The sequence below is a fragment of the Corvus cornix genome, chromosome 5 (assembly GCF_000738735.6).
Source record: "Corvus cornix cornix isolate S_Up_H32 chromosome 5, ASM73873v5, whole genome shotgun sequence".
Classification (NCBI taxonomy): domain Eukaryota; kingdom Metazoa; phylum Chordata; class Aves; order Passeriformes; family Corvidae; genus Corvus; species Corvus cornix.
Window position 1 is genome coordinate 33344443 of NC_046335.1, and position 22287 is coordinate 33366729.

At 44.0% G+C, this 22287-nt stretch overlaps 3 protein-coding genes across 6 annotated transcripts in view; 1 reads left to right on the forward strand and 2 right to left on the reverse strand.

Annotated features, from left to right (window-relative positions):
• Window positions 1-9717, reverse strand: part of ARG2 (arginase 2) — a 21017-nt gene extending 11300 nt beyond the window's left edge. Inside the window, exons 1-2 of the mRNA XM_039552997.1 lie at window positions 9539-9717; window positions 9345-9417 (exon numbers count right to left, since the gene is read on the reverse strand). Coding sequence (XP_039408931.1) covers window positions 9345-9417; window positions 9539-9655 — 190 coding nt within the window. The 5' untranslated portion in view covers window positions 9656-9717. The remainder of the gene's footprint in view (window positions 1-9344; window positions 9418-9538) is intronic.
• Window positions 9718-12241: 2524 nt separating this feature from the next.
• On the forward strand, window positions 12242-18451 carry PIGH (phosphatidylinositol glycan anchor biosynthesis class H). The gene is made up of 4 exons (XM_039553001.1): window positions 12242-12444; window positions 14327-14536; window positions 15168-15251; window positions 17377-18451. Exons 1-4 carry the CDS (start codon window positions 12265-12267, stop codon window positions 17461-17463), a joined length of 561 nt encoding a protein of 186 aa, XP_039408935.1. The 5' UTR covers window positions 12242-12264; the 3' UTR covers window positions 17464-18451.
• Window positions 18452-19185: 734 nt separating this feature from the next.
• The window catches only part of PLEKHH1 (pleckstrin homology, MyTH4 and FERM domain containing H1), a 50667-nt gene continuing 47565 nt past the window's right edge, over window positions 19186-22287 (reverse strand). For 3 of the 4 annotated variants that reach the window (XM_039552994.1, XM_039552995.1, XM_039552993.1), the window contains 2 exons: window positions 22110-22256; window positions 19186-21814 (listed from right to left, as the gene is read on the reverse strand). In XM_039552994.1, the coding sequence (XP_039408928.1) occupies window positions 21638-21814; window positions 22110-22256 (324 nt within the window). In that variant the 3' untranslated portion in view covers window positions 19186-21637. Of the gene's footprint in view, window positions 21815-22109; window positions 22257-22287 lie in introns of those variants that run through there. The other variant, XR_005602055.1, reaches the window with a different exon arrangement.

Here is a 22287-nt window from a genome sequence, read left to right on the forward strand (position 1 = left end):
TTAGTCAATTATCAACAGTGCAGGAAATTTATAATATCCAACATACAGGTCAGCTCCACCAACACTCTGGCTCAAAAAGAGATCCCTTTTTGAAGTGAGGAAAACAAAAAAGCAGGCCTGAATAATCTATTTCTGTTACAGAAGCTTGAAAGAGATACAAGGGAGATAAAGGTGTCAATCTGAGTATGAACACACAGTATAGTTACATAACTAAAATGTGCATACGCACAACAGTCCTGTCAGAATGAATGACCAGCGTGGAAAGGCAGCATCTACAGTGCAATCCTCAGTGTTTAATGCCCCCCCTCTGACTGTCATCAACAGAGGTGCCTGTGGGCATATTTCAGCCAAAAAATTAATAGATTAGCTTGAAATAGTTTGCATAGTAGATCATTCCCAGGTTAACTTCTTTTGACCGGACCAGGTTAGGGAAAGATCACAGAGGCATTCAAACTGCAGACCAGGGGATGGACAGCTGTCATTTATCCAGCCTGCACAGCCAGAACCTTACTTGTATCAGGTAGAACAAATCCACATTTTTCCTACTTAGGAGCCTTAGGCTTAAAAATAATAAATAAATAAATAAATAAATAAAAATTAAGAACATAGTTGAGCAAACAGTTCTGCATGCCTTTTCAAACAAGCAATGTATCACTGAGGCTCAACTCAGTGATGCTTATAACTGGGACATAAGATGCCTTTTAGCCAGCTGTATGACATGGCTGAAGTTCACTTCCTATCATAAGCAAAATACACACAGGTAGCCAGCAGTTACTACAATAATTTCCCTGCACAGATCTAGAGAATTTTCTTCTGTAAAAACAGGCAGCTCATGTCAGGTGGCATTTAACTGGAAAAATCTGGGCAGCAGCAGGGAAAGCCTCCCCCCCATCCTCCTCTACTCGGAAATTGCACCAGCAACAGAAGCAGCAAACTGATAGTGGGAGATTCAGCTTTCCAAACCCAAGCTGTTTGCTGACATTGCCCAATGGACACTCGCATAATAAATATAACAGTTCTCCGAGGCAGCAAACGGGAATCGGAACCAAAGCACATGGAATATGGGATAGAACTGATCTCTCAACACTGCTGGTTTACGCTGGGTATTTGTGAACTGGACATTAAAAAAGAGAAATCCTAAATGGAAAAGAATTCCTAGTGGGAAAATAAATCCTCTTCTGGGTGAACTACTGTCAAAAGAATCTGGAAATCCCACAGTTACTAGACCTTATTTCATACTATGTTATATAAAGCTGCTCATGTGAAAACATCATTCCTGTAAACTGTTTTCTCAGATTGTAGCACAATTTACTAAATCACCGCAGACACAGAAAGGCTTTTTGGGATGCAATGACTATTATGAACAACGTTTATAGGCAAACTTAACATTTTACTTCCCATGAATGAAACCAAGTCACCCTCCTTCTTTTCAGTATAAACCCATTGGCTTATGGTGGGGGTTTTGTAATCCTTTCTCAGAGACACTGTCAAAATGTTACACAACAGCAAACAAATGATTCAATTCATGATGACCAGTGCATACTGAAGCTTTTTTTAAAGACAGTTTTAACCCTCCAGAATTATCCTGAGCATGTGTGTGTGTTACAGCTACACGAACAAAGCACATACTTTCATTTTATATTAATAGGAAATTAGGCTAGCAAGATTCCCACTGCAAGAGACAGACTTCAGCAGCCTAATTTAATCATAACCCTCTTGCTTGGAAGTTCATTACACAGCATCTACTTCTCTTTAAACTGAGTAGGTGTCTGCTGGAAGAAATCTTCTACTGGATACAGGTATTTGATGGCTCAGTAGATTTCTGTGTCCACTCTAAAATTTCACTTCCTAAAAGGCAAGTTCTTGTTTGAGCAATTCCTATCCTTTTATTCGCAATTTTGAAAGGTCTGATTTAAGACAAAATTTCTATAGCTGTACATATTTTAAAAGCTTAATCTCTCCTACAAAAGCAACAAGCAAACCCAATTCCAACTGCTCCCCAAGTCTGTAGTCAAGATGTCCCTTGCATAAAGTGAGCCAAAATGTATTTTTCCAACCCCAAATCGAGCAGCCACCTCATTTCCCTTTGAAAACTGCTTATAACTTTAATCGCTTATGAAATTCAGTGCACTTGACCTTATGAGGTCTTCAAAAACATCAGTATCAGGTGTTGGGAAACATTTGCACTGTGGCTTGCATCAGAGAGAAGGGTGTAGCTATTGCATCTGCCACACCACCAACAAACCCTGCAAATAAGCTTAACCCAGACACAGTTCCTGATAACAGTGGGGTGCTTACAGCCGTAAGGAATCATAATGCCAAAAGAGCTTTCCTCAACAACAAGCACCTTGTGCTTTAGATTGTTACAGAAGTAAGCAGTTATTCTATTAGTTAACCCAGACACGTAACACTTGAGAGGAAGAGAGACCAGAATATATTAGAGATTGCTGAAGTTCTCTTCCTCTTACCAGCTGCAAGAAACTAACATCTGACCACTTCATATACAAATGAAAAATCTGGTGGGTTGTTGGTTTGGGGGGGGTTTTGTATAAAACTTCAGTGCTTCATTCCCTGCTTTTCAGCAGGTGGTGTTACAACAGAAATTTCCACCTTTCATCCAAAACCAGTCCTCCATACCATATTCATATAAGCATATACTTGCCATAGGTATCTTGGTCTTGAGAGTCCACAACAAGATATGGGATTAAAGTTTCAAATGAGAAAGCAGTAATAGATCATGTGCTCTGTAAAGCAGATCAAAACCCAGCTCATTTCCTAAGTTTCCCCTCTGTCATCTCACTTTGTGCCTCCCCCTAGTAACTCCACTGCTTCAACAGCATTCATAGTAAAAAAATAAACCAGGATGTGATCTAAATTTACTGCAATCCAGAGAGAATTATATAGGTGCAAAAATTCAGGTAAGTTATGTATTAAAACTAATTTTATAATAATAATATCTAGGATGAAGGGTATCACTATAAAACAAAAAAAAATACAAAGCCCCCAAGAGCTCTGTTCATTGGTCCTTGAATCTAGTCTCCTTTCATTTAAAGATTAGGAAGAAATAATCAATTCAAATCAGGTTTTCCTGATCTTCATCAGCATAGCTTTAGTTTTAAAGGTATTTAAACTAAACTGACACACAGGACAATTACAGTTAAAGCACCAAGTGACATTTACCCCAAATTCACAAAGTTTCTTTTAAAGCCAATTCATACTGTGCAACCTTGAGTATGCACCAGCCAAATGGGAGAGGGAAAAACAAACATCAAATCGATGACTGACACAAAGCTTTTCATTCCAAAGCAAAACCAAGCAGATTGTATACTCTATGAGCATGGGGAAGGGAAGAGACTATCAGAACAAACTGACTGCAAGGGCTGCTCTGACTCTGTATTGTTTTCAGTGTTGGCATTTTTCTCCTAACTTCCAAGGCTACTTGTAATCATGCAAATATCGAAGGTACAACATTCCAAAGGATAAACCACAGCTGCTGAGCACAGTTGTGCACAGCAGAGCCCACTCCCCCAGGGGAGCTTAGCCTCCCCTGCTCAAGGCAAGATAGCCAGTGAGGTCTGTTGGGAAGAGGCAACCTAAAGACAGCCTCAGTGGAGGCCTCCTCAAACAGCCCTCCTCCAAAACCCCAGCAAGGCTCCTTCTGCCTGCCAGGTCATCAGAGCCACTTCCTGGCTGCCTTCCCTCACGGAGTGGAGCAGTACTTGCCCTTGATGCATTCTGACAACGGGCATAATTTCAAAGACTCCTTGCAAATGCCAGTTACAATCAGCCCCTTTGGCTGCGCTTTGATTTTTGACAAACCACTGATCTCTGAAGGTAACCAATCATGGTTAATCCACATTTGAGAGGTAAACAAGAATAGCAGAGTCTCTTGGATCTTTATCTACCTCTGTATAAATAAAAAGAGTTAATTAAGTCTAGTTCCAGAAATAAGTTGCAGTACTACATAAGTATGTTTTACTGCTATTATTAAACAGAATTGTTTGGGCATGCTTGTGTCTAAGGGAAAGGAAAGAGAAGAGGACTGCCAGTTACCCATTCTGTTTCAGGGGAAAAGGGGGAAGAGGGTGTGCCTGGGTGAAAAATGCATTCCTATTTCTGCTTTGTAGGGAAGAAGAATTAGCTGTTAGTCTGACCTCTTTATGCTATATCCAAACTGATTTTTTTCCTGAGAATGTTCCTAGCAAATGAATATTTAGCTTTGACAATACTAGCACCAGATGTGATCAGAAATAAAAAAAACCATGAGCAGTAGCATTTCTTACCTCACCAATGCAGAGATCTAACTAAACAACATGCTGCTTAAATGCCAGGAGTTATTTAGAATTTTTCCTGTCTCCCACTTCAACTTTATCAATAGCAGAAAACATGAGTCAAAAAAAGCCAGATCTTGATGTTATCTCTACAACAAATTTAGACTTTATTGGAATTCTAGACATTAGAGATATTTGACTGGTTCTACTAATGTCTTTACAAGTTTAAAATACTGAGTTTTGAAGAGAAACAACTGAGGTCAAAGCTAGTGCAAAACTAAGCTAGAATCTAATCCAAGAATTCAAGAATCCATTCCTGACAGATCTTGTTTCTAACATGTAAATCCAATTTTAATTCAACTACAGGGCAAGCAGAATGGTTTGTCAAATTCTCCAGGGATACAGGCAACTCTTTAAACACATTTACTGGATGGACTGATGAAAATTATTTTCCCAACAATGCAGCTGTCCCTCTTGCCAGTCCACATCAGCTGAATCTCAGCACCTATACTTATTTATGCATAATTGGTGCATAACTAAAAACCTGTTTATCTTCCTCCTAAACTCTTTACTGAAGAAGATTTAGGTGGAAAAAGATGATATGTAGAAGCAGCTGCCTCATGATTTATTAAGACTGATACTAACCATATGAGCTATCTTGGTGAGACAGCAAAGTTGAATTGCTATTTTTGGCAGCAGATGTCAATAGGAGTCCAATGGTTTTGGGCAAAGCAGGAGCGAAACTCCAGAGACATGGGGATTAACAGCTCCACGCCTCTTTTAGAGGAGGTTACTCCTTTCTGAGTCACTCCACTGACCTCATGAAACCTGTTACTGAGGAATTTCTTTCCGGTCAAACAGAAGAATGGCGATATGATGCTCATTCTCTCTGACAAATATAGTTCTACTCTGTGTGTAAGCCATGTCTCCACAGTGCACCAGCTTGTCAAGCCAGCAACTCAGATCCAAACTTTGCTAATCAATTCTACAGTAACCCAAATCCAAGCCTGACTAAGCTCAGCAACCCAGCTGCAGCCAGTTCTAAATAAAGACCAAAAAAAATTAATTCAACAATCAACATACAAGAATGAGCACTTGGGAAGAAATCTTACACGAAAGTTGTTTCCATGCTAGCAACAGCAGAGGAACTCTAAGTCACCTCAAAGGCTACTGTAAGATACAACAGCTATCTATTCAGTATTAAACTGAGTAAGGCCTTTCTCTCCTCAAGAGAGAGGACTAGGCAAAACTCTGGATTGGAGTTTGATCAGATTCTCTGCCTAATCTATAGCCAACAGGCGAGGCCTAAGAAATTCTCACTTTAAAATACTACATACTTTGCACTTTCTATAGCTTAGGCCAAATTAATCTGTCACCTATCTTCCCCACTCCTACCCAACAAAAATCCAAAAGCGTCCACATATTGCACCGATTTCTGTTTACTATTAGAGCAATACACAGCCCTACACACTTTGCACCCTTTTCTCCTCCATACCAAGGAGTTATGGGTCTCTGTTTTCACATAGCACTTTAACTTCTTTGGAAAGATGTCCTTTAAGGTGGTAATAGTTTAGTTTTCCTTAGGAGAAGAAGCAAAGCCAAAAGACAAACATTGCCAAGGTGAATAAAAATCCCCACAGGCAGAGTCAGTTATATTTTAATTTACTCCTGCTAGACTTGCACACTCGCTGCTTTTGGCTTGGGAGATGGACTCCTGCTACAGTAACCCTGAGATACTACCAAAAGGTGAAAGTGTTCTCTCTGCTTCTAACAAGGGGAAGCAGAGTCAAATTGGTGGTTCAGCTTCATCTCTGACAGTCTGGTACAGACTAGCAATAACATCTGCCTCTGTGCTCCCTCCTCGGATTTCAGCCTAAGTGTAAATGAGCCGTTCACAGGCAGTCATTACTCGAAGCAGCCAAGAAGTTACCATACCCTGGAGGCATGGTCACAGAATCTTTCAAGGGAGAGATGCCCCCCCAAAAATAGAAATTGGAATAGCACCTCAGAACACTGCAATAGGACTACGGAAGAACAGAAATTAGGATAGGGTCAAAGGAACAATAAAATTCCCACCCAAATACAACAACTAGTGAAAGCAAAGTGCAAAACAATGCAAAAAGTGGAAATAAAGATTTAGTGTTCTCACTTTCTGATATGGCTGGAGCACTGTCAACAGAAGTCATTAAATCAGGCACACATGTGGCTGCTTCATACTCAAAGTAACAAACAAACACAGTACATGCATCTTACTACCCAAATGCTACCTTTAAGAGGGCCCTCCAGAGCACCTTCATTTTATACAGGTTGAGTCAAACTTGAATTACAAATGGAAAATGAATAAAGCAAACTTTAAAATTTCAGACAAACAGAAGAGTCTGATCACCAGAAATCTCTTCCACTTGAAAGAAGGTGAGAGCAATTTTCAGAGTTACTGTTAATACAGGGGAATACTACCTCTTTCCCCCATCTGTACTTCTTTAGATGGCCCAGAATCCATCCTCACTCTTGTAGTGGGAAGCATCATTCCACATTTGGCCTCATACCCATTTTCAAACTTGTAATGACAAGAAAAAAAATCAAGTTTGTAGCATTCTTTCATATCCAAGCAGGGAATGGAGGCATGTAACAAACACTTTCTACATGCACCCACATACACAGACCCTATTGTCACAAATGCCTCAGAACTGGACAATACAGATCAAGAAACACTGTACCTTAGACAAATGTCATTTCTTTTTAAAGGAAAAACCTGGTCTGCTGCAGTATAATTTGCCTGTTCCTGGAAAACAATCAAGACCCAAGGAAAATTATTAACTCTTGTAATAAAACAGATAAATAGAATATCCAAATTAATAATGAGAATCATACTGTGGCTCCATTCATACTGTGGCCTTCTTAAAAGTATGAGAAGAAAATTCATAGTGTTAGAAAGACAAAGGAAGCAGCTAAAGTTTTACTGCCAGTTCAGCATTCCACAGGACTTCAAGTAATGGCACTATTATAATAGTACTGCAGCCAAAGCTATCCTGGCATCCCAGGGAAGAAAAATAAGCAGCCCACACATTAAAAAAAATCGTTTGTTTCAATTTACAACAAATGTGTACAGTACAAAAGGCTACGTGGCAGCATCCTCCTCCATCTACCATCCTCCCCTCAAGCAAATTGTCTTTGCATTGTAAACCACTCCTCTGTGTGTGCTGGTGACTGTCAGTCATCCTTTCAGGATGGACCCTCACAGCAGAACCTCTTCTTAAAAGGACTGCAGACATCAACACCACGTTAAAAAACAAACCAACCCTACCCCAGTGGAAGAACATGCCAACAATAGGAAATTGCAACTGCAGAAGGAAGAAATTCCAGAGCCTCTAAGAATTGTAAGGGAACAGCAAGAAACAGCTCCACATGCATTACTGGTTAATGAGTAAACAACCTGTAAGAAGCTAAACAGTGAAAGGATTTTTTTAAATTTAGTTTCGCTTGCTTCATTTCTATCCCCATAACATTTTGATACTGGAATCCAGAAAGGGCTTGAATTCCCCTTTCTTTCTGCCTTCTACAAGCCCCTGTTGAAGTGAGCTTGTGTCAGGCAAATGAGAGGGTTTTTTTCTCCTAGTTTTTAATTTTGTGGGGTTTTGTGGGTTTGGGGTTTTCTTCAAAGAATTCTTACAAACATTAGCTCTGAACCACTTGAAAGAGAACCCCAAGCCTTCCAGTATAAAATTCTATTACTGATACAAAATAATCTGCTGCCTACAGTCTTATTTAGAATAGCATCTTCCTTTCAAACCTAGAAATTTGTTAGTTTCAAATAAACTTTAGGTTCAGTAACTATTCCAGTACAAAGAACCTCTTTTAGATGCCCACTTCCACATTTGCTGAGGTTATAGATCACGTTCACTAGAATTCAAATATTGCCAAGCATGGAAAGTGTCTGTACTTTGCTCAAAACGAGAAAGGAAAAGAATACCTACTCATTTGGTTGCAAACTGGGACTTTTCAGCTTGTGAATCATAAGATATGCAGGATAAGCCTACAGGGATGCACAGAACAATTGGTTCTGTTTTGAAGAGTTCTTACAATTCAGAATAAAATTGCTAGAGGGTTATTAGACAATTATCTCTGTATGCATCTAAACTCCACTGACACTAACCACCCAGGGAGCACATATTGGTTCTTTCTGTGGTCCAGCCCTGCAATCCATCCTCATCACACCGTTTTCAGTAACACTTTTTAGATTAAAGTTTCTCCAAGACAGAGTTTAGCTTTACAAGTTTCTCTCCCTCGTGCCCTGTTTCTAGTAACTGTGATACAGCTTTCGGCAGGTCTCAGCTTGTAGAAGTAATAGATGTGAGTGCACATAATTAAGTGCATGGGTTTGCATGCACAAAAAGACCAGAAACAGCCCATTCACAGGGTGGTACTTGCAAGCGTTTTCGAAGCAAGACTTCAGACAAGACCTCTACACAAAACTGAGGGCTTCTCTGCAAAATTCTGAATTTCATCACCTGAAGGCTTTAGGAACAAGCTGCTAACGTACACGGAAAGAAAACGGAAAAAAAAAAATGCAAAGCCCGTACTGTGTGAGAACCCGAGATCACAGTTACTTGTCTGGATGCCCTGAGCGCACACAGCGCCCAAACGTTCCAAACAGCCTCTCGCTTCCCCGGCTCTCCGGGAGTCACCACGGGAACAGCACACGCTCCATGCGCCGGAGAAGCGCTCGCCGTGCCAGGGCAGGCGGCTCGCGGTGCGTCCCGCTGTTCCTGGGCAGCCGGAGCGCATCGCGGCGGGGGAGCCGGGACCACCAGCCGCTCTTTGTTCCGGGGACCCCGCAGGGCCCGGTGCGGCTCCTCCCGGTGCGGAATGCGACAAGCCTCTCCTTCCCGACGCCGCCGCAAAGCTGCGGGCATCGCCGGCGCCAGGGCACGGTGCGGTCCGTGAGCCACTGGCGGCAGGACGCATCTCCCCCCACCCGCAGCGAGCGGCTGAGTCACGGTGCCCCGAGAGGAGAGGGGGGCGATGCGGGCAGCCCCGCAGCCCCCGGCGCCACCCCCGCCGCGCTGTGCTCACCGAGCCCGGCCAGTCGCTCCACCAGCCCCGCGGCACGGAGGGTAGCGGGACCGTGGTCCACTCCCCGCTGTTTCTGCAAGACAAAGAGAGGGGGGGACGCGTCAGACAGCGCTGCCCGCAGCCAGGTATGCGAGCCCCGCCGGGGGAAGGGGAGCCGGGCGGCCGCGGCACCCGGCGCCCCCCGCGATGCCCACCTGGCCCCTGGAGAGCGGGGCTCCCACCAGCGCCACGGAGTGCGCCCGCCTGTGCAGCCGGAGCGCCGCGTCGGGCTGAGCGCGGAGCAGGCGGGCGAGGGGCCCGCGCAGGGCCATGGCGGGGCGATGCTGCCGCGCGCCGCCCGCGCCCCGCTCTCTTGAGGGCTCCGCGCCGCCCCCCGCGCGCCACGGCCCCGCCCCCGCGCCCCCGCGCGGCCCGGCCAACGGCAGCGCGCGCGCACGGAGGTGTGTCCCGCCCCCCCGCGCGCGGCCCCGCCCCCGCCGCCCCGCCCCGCTCCCCCCGCGCCCCGCCGGGGTTTTTCCACTGCGGCCGCCTCGCCCCGCTGCGGGCTCGGCTGCCGGGCCCCGCCCCTCCGCCGCCTCCCTCCGCCGCCTCCCTCCCTCCGCACCTCCCGCGCGGCGAGGGCGGCCGCTGTGGGAGCGGGGCCGGAGGCAGCGGCACGGGCGGGGCTCGGGGAACAAGCGGCGCCTCTCAGCCGGGCTCCCTGGCTGGCCATACTGAGCTCCCGGGAGCCTCCGTGCAGGAACGCGGCTCCGTGGCTCTACTGAAGAAAAACGCGTGACGCTCCTCATCTGATGACCTTGATAAAGCATTGAAGAGCCACCGCTCCAGCACCTGCCTCGAATATTGATCTCGGAGCGTCGTGGCCTGAGACGATTCTCATGTCTCCGGCTGTTCCTATTCGAGGCGCATTTGAAGGACGATTAACAAATTATTTAAAAATGAGTGAAAAGTCCCCACCTTTACCAGCTGTGAAAAGACAGCAGGACTCCCACTGTCAAATGTGCAGTCTTTACGTACAAGCTTGAAAGAAAGGCTGACAGTCCATGAGATGACAGGGTGCAACCATGGTTAAACAGAGACTTGCTAGTGACACACACAAAGAAATCCAAGCATAGTTTTGCTTTTTCCTCTTAAGATTTCCAAGTTCTCCTCCTGTCTCTGTCTCTCAGTAACTCCCCATGTCTTGTTAATGTGAATTATTGTTACCACTCCTCCAGGAGCTCATGTTTCTTTTCCCTCCTGGTACTGACATCACTGTTCACACTGCTTTTACCTCTTCTACCCGCTACTCTGATTTTTTTTCCCCCATCTCCCTGTCCCCACCTCTGAAGCTGTCATATCAGCTGTCATAACTCCTGTTTTTTTACTTCAGTCCTTCTCACGTGCCATTTCAAATCTTTCTTCCCTCTTTAAAAAACCTGTCACACTGTTTTCAATTTACTGGGTTTTTTCCACTTTCATTCCATCTATGAACTTCTTTCACACTCTTTTGAACTTCAATATTTTCTTCTCCATTTCTGCAGTTCATTGTTGGCTATTACTTTTTTCCCCTCCAGGCCAGCTCACCTTTCCTCTTCAGTTCTCCAGCCCAACCCTCCACCTGGTCTCTTGTGTCATAGTGAGATCCTGGACATGCTGAATGAGACTTCCCATGGATGGCAGCCATCACCACTCCTCCAGGCAAAGCAAAGACCTCGGCAGTGATTCTCCAATGCCCCTTGGTTTTTCACATCCCTCAAGACTCCTTTGCTGCCCCTGTGTTAACAAGTTAACAAGTTTATGTATATATAGTATCCACCCAAGAGCTCTGAAGATGCCGTGAATGGAGTAAATTGCTCGCAGAAAGATGGCACCTGCAGTTAAAGCTAACACTCCTTTGAAAACTGCGGGGATAAGGGAAATAATAGAAAAGCCGAAGGAATCAGGACGGCAGTTTGGAAGTCACAGAGCTGTAGCTTTATATTACTGCCAGGTAAGTCACACAAATTAGTGACTGGAATGCATTGAAGAGAACACAATGCAAAGACTTATTAAGTCTCTGTATGCAAAGCCAAGTCTCCAATTTATCATGTACTTACATGTTGAGGGACCAGAAAACCCTGCTTTAAACCTTGAGAAAAAAAAATCAAAAGAGCTTGTAGCTAAGCATGGCAAAGACAAGAAAACACATTTATGTAGTTGCAAATGGTAAAGACAAAGAGGGAAAAGAGAACCTTCTGGAGAAGAGCAGGTTGCATGGAGAACACTTAGCAGCCTGCCAATAGCTTAAGGGGGCCTTCTGGGAAGCTAGAGAAGGGACTTTTCGTCAGGAATTGTAGTGATAGGACAAGGAATAATGGAAAGAGGGGAAATTTAGGTTAGATATCAGAAAATTTTTACTTTGAGGGTGGTGAGATACTGGACCAGGTTGCCCAGAGAGGTTGTGGATGCCCCAACACAGTGTTCAAAGCAAGGTTGGATAAGGCCTTGAGCAACCTGGTCTAGTGTGAGGTGTGCTTGTCCACAGTAGGTGGTTTAAACCAGATGATCTTTAAGGTTCATTCCAACCCCTTAACATTCTATGATTCTATGAAAACCTGTCTCTTCATCACGGCAAGAGACACATACAGCACCACTAAACCCTGTGCCTTTTAAAACTGATACTCCATAAACAGAGGAAGCAAGCAATGAATTATCAACATGTGCTAACGGCAGAAACCGCTGATGTCATCGGGATTAAGGAAAGACGCCTGGCGAGGTACAACCAAGCGAGACAACCGAGCAGCAGCAGCGCCCTGGGGACAGAGCGAGCGCCGGCATGGCCCAGCAGGCGGCCAGGAGGCAGCGGGCAGTGCCTGCGGAGCCTCCCCGCGGCTCAGGCTCCTCCCGCCGGGGGCCGGGAGGGAGGTGCGCCCGGCGGGACGGGCCCCGCCTGCCCGGCATGGCGGAGGAGCGCGGCTTCCGCTCGACCTCGGGGGCGCCGATCGCGCTGCGGCGCCGCCAGCACAGCGCGTCCTGCCGGGAGCTGGCGGTGCGCGGCCCCCGCCTGCAGCTGCGCTCGCTCAGCGCCGCCACCTCCGCCGTCTGGCTGGCGGCCTACGGGCTCTTCGCGCTCAGCGAGGTACCGGCCCCGCCGCCACCCTCGGGCCCTCCGCCGCTCGGGCCCGGCGCCGGCTGCGCCCCTCAGCCCTCGTCCCGCTGTCGCGCCGGGGCGCTCAGGGGAGTCCCGCGGGCTGGGTGGCCGCGCGTGTCCCCGGAGCAGCCTTGGCTAGCGGCGAGCGGGGCGTGGAGGGCGGCCGGAGCCCGTGGGAAGGCGCTCAGCGCCACTCCGGGGCATCCCCCGCGCCCCGGGAACGCCGAGCTCATGGGTGTGTGGTGGCAAAGGGAGAGCTGTGCCAGCCTGAGGGCCGCGGGCTGCCACCTGCTTGCCCCTGGTGGCTTCTCGGGTGCCTCTGTTGGTTTGTAGCCTCTTGACAGATACGGTAGATGTATGTCTGGGTGCTGAGTGATGTCTGGCACATGCTTGTGAGTCCAAATAACACGTGCTCACTTGAAGAGATGGGTTGTGAGAATCTGGAATAAAGGAGGAATTGAAGAAGGTAAATGATTGTTAATCCCCAAAAGGAATTTTTCTGAGTGACTCAAGAGAGCACTGCACCATGAATGTCATCACAGTTCATAGCTGAGGCAGAAAGATGTTTGTTTGCAGTACTGATTTCAAAAGCTGCTGATATCAAAACTAATGCTTTTGGATTTATCAAAAACTGGTCCCAGACCAGTTATGTCCAGACTGAAGTCAGTAGCTTGACCAAAGAAGCTGGTCACTGTGACTCATGCTTTGACTGTTGCGCATCAATGTTTTTCAGTAATCTTTCCTGAGAAATGAAGATAGAGGTTGCAGCATGAGTCAGTTCTCAGGAGTCAGATAGGAAAAGATGGTCATGTTTGAGTTTCATTTTTTATGAAAGCATACACCTTAGCCAGTGGTTACCACCCACTGCCCTCCTGCTTGCCTTTACACATGCTCTTGCAGCCTACATGGAAGTGACTGCAGTTCTTTTTTTTTGCCAGGAAATCAGGTTTGAAAGTGACTCTCTCTTTCTGTGGATTTCAGTGTCTGTGCTTCATGACTGTTTTTTTTTTTTTTTTTTCTTGATAACAAACTTTTGGAGAAGTCCTGTATACTTTCTGAAGCCATGGCTTCTTCAGCTCACATGGTGGTACGGGGCCCAGCTTGAGTGGTAGGGCTGTGTAGTTCTGGCTCTCTAGGAGGTGTCAGTTATAACTTTGATTCATGGGTATGTGGCCTGGAGTTCTCTAAAACATGTCCCAGAAATAGGTTGTAGGTTGTGGACCTTTAGAATTTATTTTATTACCAGGTCTTCAGATGACTTACTGGTGACTATAGTTTCATCAGTTATATATTAAAATGTAACAGCAACCCCAGGATTGCAGCATGCAAAATACATTGGTCCTTAAGCAAAGTACAGGAGAAAGCAAATTTTCTTTGGATTGGTATTTAAGGCAAGAAGAGGGTGAGGTCTGAACAAGTTTAGACTGGCAGTTTGTAATAGGAAAACCACCAGGCCAGTGTTTATCCTGAGGGAGGGTTCTTCCGCTCTGAGAATCCATGCTTGGTTCTAGTAAACATTTCACACTTCTTTGTCAGTGACATCATCTTTATAGAAGCTGGTATAGTACACTGTCATTGATATAACTGGCTTGTTTGGGTTGAGATTTCTGCACTGAACTTGGAAGGGAATAGAATTTTCTTGCAGTTTTCAGTTTTGGTTCCCAATTCTTTTAGTCCATACTGCAAAGACTGATTTAAATCTCACTACATATGTATCAGCCAGCCAGGTGAATAAAAGGACTCTACCTAAGTAAAAATGCTTTGCAAGTGTAGCTTTAATATACAATTTGCTGTGCAATTTTACTTTCTCTAAAGCCGTGTTAAAGTAATGGTAAGACCAGAGCTCTGCCTTTGCTTGGTTGCATTACAGAACAGCATGGTGCTTTCTGCTGCCATCTTCATCACACTGATTGGCCTCATCATATACCTGCACTTCGTGAAGATTGACCAGGAATCCCTGTTGGTCATCGGCTCCCTCGGCATTCAGGTGACTTCGTCCTATGCCTCAGGGAAAGAGAGCACAACCTTCATTGAGATGGGTCAAGTGAAGGATGTGGTTATCAATGAAGCCATCCATATGGTAATCATACACAGTCTGTATTCCTGTGTCTGTGGGCACACTCACATCCAGTGTATTTTCATGAGCATGATTTACCAGAGCAATTAAACACAGCCCCATCCGTAGCTTTACTGACATCAGGAGCTTTATTTCAGATTTTTCTCCTTAGTCTCTCACCTCTCTCCTTTAAAGGAGAACTCAAATGGAACAAATAACCTGAAAAGGCCAAATCCATTCCTTAGGTAATGCCCCTGACTTTGAGCTAGTGGGTTTAGTTCTTTGTGTTATGCTGTTCTTACAAATCCTGATGCCCAGCTCCATATGTAGTCAAGGCGGAGATGAGAAGCTAAGACAACACAAATGGTGATTTCTCCTATTGCCAGGGTTTTTTGCAAAGCTCCTGTAGAAAAGCTGACCTTACTCTTTCAGCATGTATGTGTTCTTTTCAGGTTAAAAACTTAATAGAAAAAAACCAGGTAAAATTATTTCCTTATTGAGTGAAAGCTATCAATACAAATTTGTGGACTTGACTGTGACCTGGCAGGATTTGCCTTCAGCCCAGTGAGTTCAAACAGGTCCTGTTCCTGTGCTAACTCCAGGCAGTCTGGTAGCATTTTTATACTCCAGTGATGTTTGTCTGTTTGTCTTGTAGCAAAAAGTTATCTACTACCTGTGTATCCTCCTCCAGGACCCTGATGATCCTCAGGGAGTATCTGAGGTTGTGCCACTCTTTCAGGTGAGTTTGACTGAGTGGTGGAGAAATCGAGATTGTGGTCTCTGTGTGTGCACCAGTTGTGTAAGCATATCTTTATTCCACTACAGGTAGATGATGACAGTTGCCTTTCCCCTGGCTAGGCTGTCAGGGTGGGTGGTATTTGAAGTCTCACAGAACTACATACTAGAGATGGGTTTTTCATTTGCTCTCCATTCAAAGAACATGGAGTTGTGTCAATCTGAACCCTGCCAGGAGTTAGCATGAACTAAAAGTCTTAGGCTCCCAGAGGGTACTGAGGACTTGTGAGCTTTCTGTGCAGTCCTGTGCTCAGGGTTACCACCATAACTCTGGCACGGTGCTGCAGTTGATTTTTCTCTCAACTCTGTGTGCCAAAACTTCTCATAAAACCTCCTTGGCATTGGAATGACTTCCCCTGCCTGACCTGCTGACAAAGATCACAGTACAAGCCATGACCAATTTGCTTAATGTATAATAACTTGTTTGTGTTGCTGTTACCTCGTCTCCCCTCTCTCTTCTCTTGCTAACGTGTTCTGACTGTTCATAATCCCATTTTTGGAATGGATTTGCTTTGTGTGTGTTCGTGCCTGACACAACAATGCCCTGATCCTTGAGGGGTGGTAAGCAGTACAGAGTTAACCTCAATTCTTAGACTTCTGAGCTGTATAGCCCTCTCTGTCCTTAATTCACCTGCTGCTGGTGACTGTTTTGTAATCTGCATACAGTTTGTGACTGGATACAGTCAGTCTTCAGCTAAATACTTAGGAGTATAAATAGGCTATTCCATTGATACTTGCTGCTAACTCAGTCCCACAATTGTAAAGATGTTTAGTAACAGTAATATAAATTAGCTATTTCTCATATAGACAATGGGAAAAGTAGATTTGTTGGAAAACAACAACTAATAAATTCCAGATAGCTGCATTCAAGTACCTGATATTAGTTAGATATGTTCCTTTCCAGCTTCAGGGGGTCTGCCTGGCATCTGTATTGCTTCTCTCTTTTTTTTTTTTTTTTCTTCTCTATCAACTCTGAACAGTTTTATTTTCATGAAAATACCTTAGTACTGGTAGAGTTGACTCCACCAGCAAAGGCGGTATGGAACTGTTCTGTTTTGAAATTCAGTACCTATCTGTAATTCTTATTTTAACATGCAAGTTAGTATGTTACTTAGTTTTGAAGGAGCAATGATTAATAACTTTATTGTGTCTCCTTCACTGGGTTCCTCTGTTATGTCAACCTTCAAAAATACAATTTCCCATATCACTGAGCCTAGGAGCCCTTTTGCACTGAAATTGACCTTTTGTTCTCTTAAGCAACTCTTGCAAGGAGGCATTTGATGGACTTTACACAGTAATGCTGTTTTGGGAGCTCAAAAGTTATAGGATCATAGGGACTGTGGGACTGAGAAACTTTCACCTCCTTGCTGGTTTTAATCTGCTCCCAGGTTAGAATTGATGAAAGATCATTGACCACTATTTGCTGTTTGGGTAAAATTAATTGATGCTTTCAGTTAACCTTCTGTTGTCCTTATGTTGGCAGTAGAGTCAGGTGTCTAAATTCCATGTCCTGAAGGTAGATTTTTCAGAGTGGAGATCTTCTAGGATGGCAGATCAGTGTAGGGAAATTTGCTGTTCCTTAGAGGGAGCATGGCCTAATAGACAAGGTGATAGGTGGGGGGGGTGGATGTTCTTCCAGGCTGTCACTGTGAACTGTGAGCTGAGAAAGGGGAGTATTTCTGCGTTGGTGATTCAGGCTAGCTGCAGAATGGTGCTGCATGTCCTGACCTGACAGCTTTAGGGACTGGCATTTTTTCATCACAGGGCAGGTATGGCTTATGGAATGGCTTTGCATTCCTCTGTCCCCAGCTCACATCAGACACCTGGAGTTTGATGGATTACTTCTAAATGAACACACACAAGGGGAATCTATTCACCACAGACTATGTGAGGAAGCTGATCAGTTACAGGTATCTGGCTGTTGCATTCCTGACAGATACACCCTCCTGATAGCTTGGTGTCAACTCTCCCCAGTCCTATCTCTGCCTGTATCACTAGTGGGAAATTACAAGCTTTCCACCTGTTTCACGGCCAGTGGAGAGCCTGATTCTCTGTTGTTTGCCTTCTAGAGCTCCAAGCCACGTCTGGACTGCTTGATAGAAGTGTACAGAAGTTGTCAAGAGATCCTCGAGCAGAGGAAGACAGCTCCACAATGAAGTGGAATAAAATAGCTGAAAAAAAGGCAGCAAACTTTCAGCAGGACTCAGAGGGACACATGGAAAAGCAAGCAAAACTGCCCCATGAGCAGAACTTTTTAGGCTCAGACAGAAAAGGTTTTTTCTTGCCTGTCCAGAAAATAATTATGGGGAAATAGGGCAAAGGGAGACATGAAAATGCATCAATTTTTTACTCTTTCATGCATCTGAAAATTATGCTAAAATTATAAAATAACCTTGGCTGGACTGCCATAAGTATGCATTCTTTGGGTTTTATTTAACCCTTTGTTTGAAAAATACACTCTAATTACCAAAGCAGATGTGCAGGCTCAGGTGGTAACTTCCTGATCCCAGGAAAATTTCAGAAAGACAAAACCAGAAAATTAAACTGTTGCATTCAGTTATGTTTAATGAAATAAACATAAGAGATCTAAAGACTGACCTCTTCAGGGATCTGCTTTGAAAGAATCCCATGGGATGGGGCCCTAGAGGGAAGAGGGGTCCAAGAAAGCTGATTGATAGTCAAGGATCATTTATTCTAAGCTCAAGAACGATCCATCCCAATGAGCAGGAAGTGAAGTAGAAATGCCAGGAAGCCTGCATGGATGAGCAAGCTGCTCCTGGCAAAACTCGAACACAAAAAGGAAGTAGATAGAAGGTGGAATTAGAGACAGGTAACTTGGGAGGAATACAGCTACACCGTTGGAGATGTAGGTAGAAAAGCTAAAGCCCAGCTGGAGATAAATCAGTTGAGGGATGTCAAAGGCAAAAAGAATGGTTTCAAGTAAGTACTTGAAAGCAAAAGGAATATGGGAAAATGTGAACCCATTGCTGAATGGGGCAGGGCCTATTGACACAGGACATGGAAAAGATGTGGCATTTAAAAGGCCGCATCAGTTACTCTGAGAGTATGAGGCATATGTGTTGTTGAAAATTATGGTAATGACAATGTGAATAAAGTTTTATTGATCTATGCTCTTGGTAGTAACTTAAGGTTGGGAAATTCTTATTTGTTGATAAGCTACAAGTTACTGTAACACCCAGTATTTTTCTCTCTTTATATTCCATGATTCCTTAGTAATATAAATGAGGTGACTGAATTGTCAAAACAAGAGCAAAACACGCAAGTCAGCAGGAGCCTGGATTCATGCTTATTTTGCATACAGTGCTGTACTGTGATTGTCCACAAAATCTGTAAATGAACACTTGGCACCATACCATCATGCAATAAGGGGATTTGTGGGTTTTTTTCCATGGTGCCACAAAGTTTGAAAGATAGAGGTTAGCTTATGTCACAGGAAGTATTCTCATTGTCCAAGTGAAAGGCAGCAGCTTGGGGATGTGCCACTGCCTTTTGTGTCAGAAAAGAAAAGATGTCTCAGCAGAGTGGACAGAGCTGTGGGCTCAAGAATGCTGGGAATGCTGACTGCTGTAAAAATCCCATTAAGTCGTCAGAATGTGCACTGAAGAAATTACCAAGAAGTTGTCACAGTAGGAAGTGTGAAAGATTGTTTTAGCACTCTTTTGAAGGAGTGTACATCCTGTGCCCATGGTATAGTCATCCACTTAAGCTGAGAGAAGATCAGCAGGAGACACAAGGAATCAGTCTAGGGCAGGTTTGTGCCTGGATACCAAACACAATGTATGTTCATTTTTGTTTACATCAAGAATATTTTGGCTTTTAAAATAGTTTCTTTCATTCTGGTGATAATACACATTTAATTCATGGTTATTAATTCACGAGCTGCATTTTATTAAGAACAAACAGAAATCTCACAGTATCGTCCAGACAGCCTTTTACATACACACAGCAGTTAGGAACACAAAGGCTTTTGTCATCTCATTCTATGCTGCATTAACAGTCATTGCCAAAAGCACTGATTAAAATAAACAATTATTTTCTCTATGAAAGAATCATACAAAGTAGGTATCTACACAGGGTGGGGTGTTTGAAGACAGGTAAGCTATAAATAGGAGGGGTATGTGCATCCATCAGAGTGGGGTGGTCCCTGAAACACTCAAGTACTGGTGAATATTTTTAAGAAACAAGGAAGAAAGTTCTGTGTATCATGCTTCTCAATTTAAAGTGCTATTGTGGCAGAAAATAATGAGCTTCAGGAGAGCTCCTGTTTCTTTAACATCTCTGCTTCCTGTTTGCCCTGGTTCAAGTCTCCTCAAGTCTCTGTGGAGATGAGAGTTAGTACTGTAAGGAAGTACAGCCTGTGAACTGGAGACTTCTATGCTTTGAGCATCCCCAGCACTGGTGATGGCTTCAGCCTATTCTGAAGCAGCTTCATTACTGGTGGGATACCAGAAGCAAACTGTCAAACAGACCTTCAGATACAGGAGAAATTGTCAGGCACAGGTGATAGAGTGAGGAGGTGTAACACTTTGTGTATTCAAACTGACATAGCTATACTAAGGTAATTGTGTGAGAGAGAGGAAATACAAACTACTATCAGGATATATAGTCACCGGAAAGTACCTAAGGGAAAACAGAAATGACTAAATACCTTCTTAAAGTTATTTTCGGCTCAGAAAGCTTCTACCCTTTTCTGTACCTTCAAGGGATGGTCCTTAAATTCATAGCAAGTGGGTACATTACAGTATGTGCAAATCAGGCCACAGTTCATACAATCTTTTCCTGTCTTAGGTCTGCCATACTGTTTCTTTAACTCACCATGGGGTATTTTGGGGTTAGGTTTGTTTTGTTTGGTTGTTTGGGTTTTCTTGTTTCATATTACAAAGATGCTGATGAGGGATTGCTTAGAACAATTTTTGTCTGTCCCCTGCTCTTCTCTTTTAGTTTGTGGTTTTGCACCCACCATAACCATGAAACTAAAGCTTCTTGATGTATCAGCTCCCCATGTGCATTAGGTTAGTGGCAGGTACTAGGGAGTAAAAACACTGGTATGGTTGGTTTGTTTATTTGCAAATAACTTTGGTTTGCTGTTACTGACTTCGGTCTAGTGGTTGGATCCACACTCTTTTAATGTGGGAAAGTTGCCCATGAATGCATAATTATTATAAAGTTGGACATGGTACTTTTCAAAGTGCAGTTATTCTTTCTTAGCTTTTTTAGAATGCTTATCAAAATAGCTGAACTTAAACTAAGTAGATTTAGATTTTTTATGAAGAATCACTATTTTTCTTTCATTTGTTTAAAATTCAATAACCTTCTCATAATGAAGTCCCTTTGAAACATATCAAAAAAAATCAAACCTACCAACATTCTTTAGGAAAGTCAGAAGAACATGAGTACACATTTGCTGACTACCTCCTCCTTGCTAATGGTACAGGAAGGAAGCAGGAGTTTGAAAGAGGCAGCTTCTGTCAAGTCAGAATGGCAGAGCTTGTCTGGGAAGATCTGTCCTAGTTGCTGAAAGATAGAAAAAGCACAAAATTTGCTTGCCTTGTCTTCCTTTGTCTGAGATAATGTGCAGTTCCAAACACATCTGCAACAGTGGTTATCAGAAAGTCTTTGAAAGTGCTTGCCTGCCAGTGGAGCATGTGACACACTGAGCCCTGCCCTGCAGCAGCGATCTAATGCTCATCTATTGGATAGAACAGCATCAGTTTCTGAAATGCATTGGTCCTGTAGGAGCCAGGGCATCCTCTGACACTGTTCCAGTCCCAGTTGTTCTGATTATGCAACGTGCAAAGACCCTAGGTTTCCACCTTTATTTAAAGTTGAAAATACTCTTAAGTACCACTGAACTCTAATCCTATACTCACTATTTCAGATCTGAAATCACCCCTGACTTGCATCAGAATTACTCTTGTGAGTTTAATTCCTCTTCCTTCTCAGCAATGTCTTTCTTTCATGTCTGAGCAAGGACATGAAAGTTTCTGTCTTTTGAAAGCTGAAAATGGGAGGGATCGAAGAAAATGTATGTGCTTGTAAAGCAAGGCAGTACAGTAGGAGATGGAAGAATGAGCGCAGATGTAATGACTGGAGCACTGTGCAGGCAAATGACCTGAGGAATGGTATTTTGGATGGAATGTGTCATAGAAAGAAAACTCCTGCACAGTCCCCCAAATCAACTTCTTTGTTAAGAGAAAGTATACTGCCGCTACCGCTAAGGAACTTTGTCTATTATTATGGAAAAAAAATCAGAGCCTGCATTAATATGTGGTATATAACCAACAAAATCAGCTCATTTGGAACAAGCCCTCAGAGCAGGGTGGGCCCCTTAGTGCTTCGGGGCATGGAAGGAAAAAAGCACCGATTTTCAGTCTCCCAGGGCTTCTTAGCAGGTGTTCTGCTTCGTGAGGGCTGTGTGGAAGACAGCAATGAAGGACTCGAACGATAGTTAATGTAGCTGGCAATCAGAAGTGTTGCTTCAACAATCTGGGGAAAAGAGAAAATTATTAACTGTAGGCCAGTTAGAGGTAAGAATGCCCTTTGATTTTTAGAATCTATTGACTGCATAGCTTTTGGCTTTTTCCCATGAAATTTTAAAACAAAGCTGTCTTTAAGAGTTAGGTAGAGTAAGTCTCTTGTTCAAAGGTTCCAGCTTACCAAGGATTTGTTGAACATATATAGCTAGTGCAGCACCCACAAGTACCAGTCCCCAGGGCTTGTACAAAACACCTAGCCCTGATGCTGCCAGCTGGAAAGAAACTCACTTTTCATTTGTAATTACCTTTGGAATTGCCATTGTGAAGAGGAGTTTTTCAGTGCTATTTTTTCCAGAACTTCTTTCTTTCATTTGACTGACTACAATCATGAAGTCATCTCGACAGCCTCCAAAGGTCAGCACAGAGGAGTATGAGTAAGAGACCTTCAAATGCTGCAGACAGAGAGTTTGAAAAAGTCATAGT

What these genes read in the sequence shown, in the direction of transcription:
- PIGH (XM_039553001.1), top strand. Translation starts at nt 12,265, where the DNA reads ATGGCGGAGGAGCGCGGCTTCCGCTCGACCTCGGGGGCGCCGATCGCG. An exon ending in GGCTCTTCGCGCTCAGCGAG is followed by an intron (nt 12,445 to 14,326) that starts GTACCGGCCCCG and finishes GTTGCATTACAG; the next exon opens with AACAGCATGGTGCTTTCTGC. An exon ending in TCAATGAAGCCATCCATATG is followed by an intron (nt 14,537 to 15,167) that starts GTAATCATACAC and finishes TTTGTCTTGTAG; the next exon opens with CAAAAAGTTATCTACTACCT.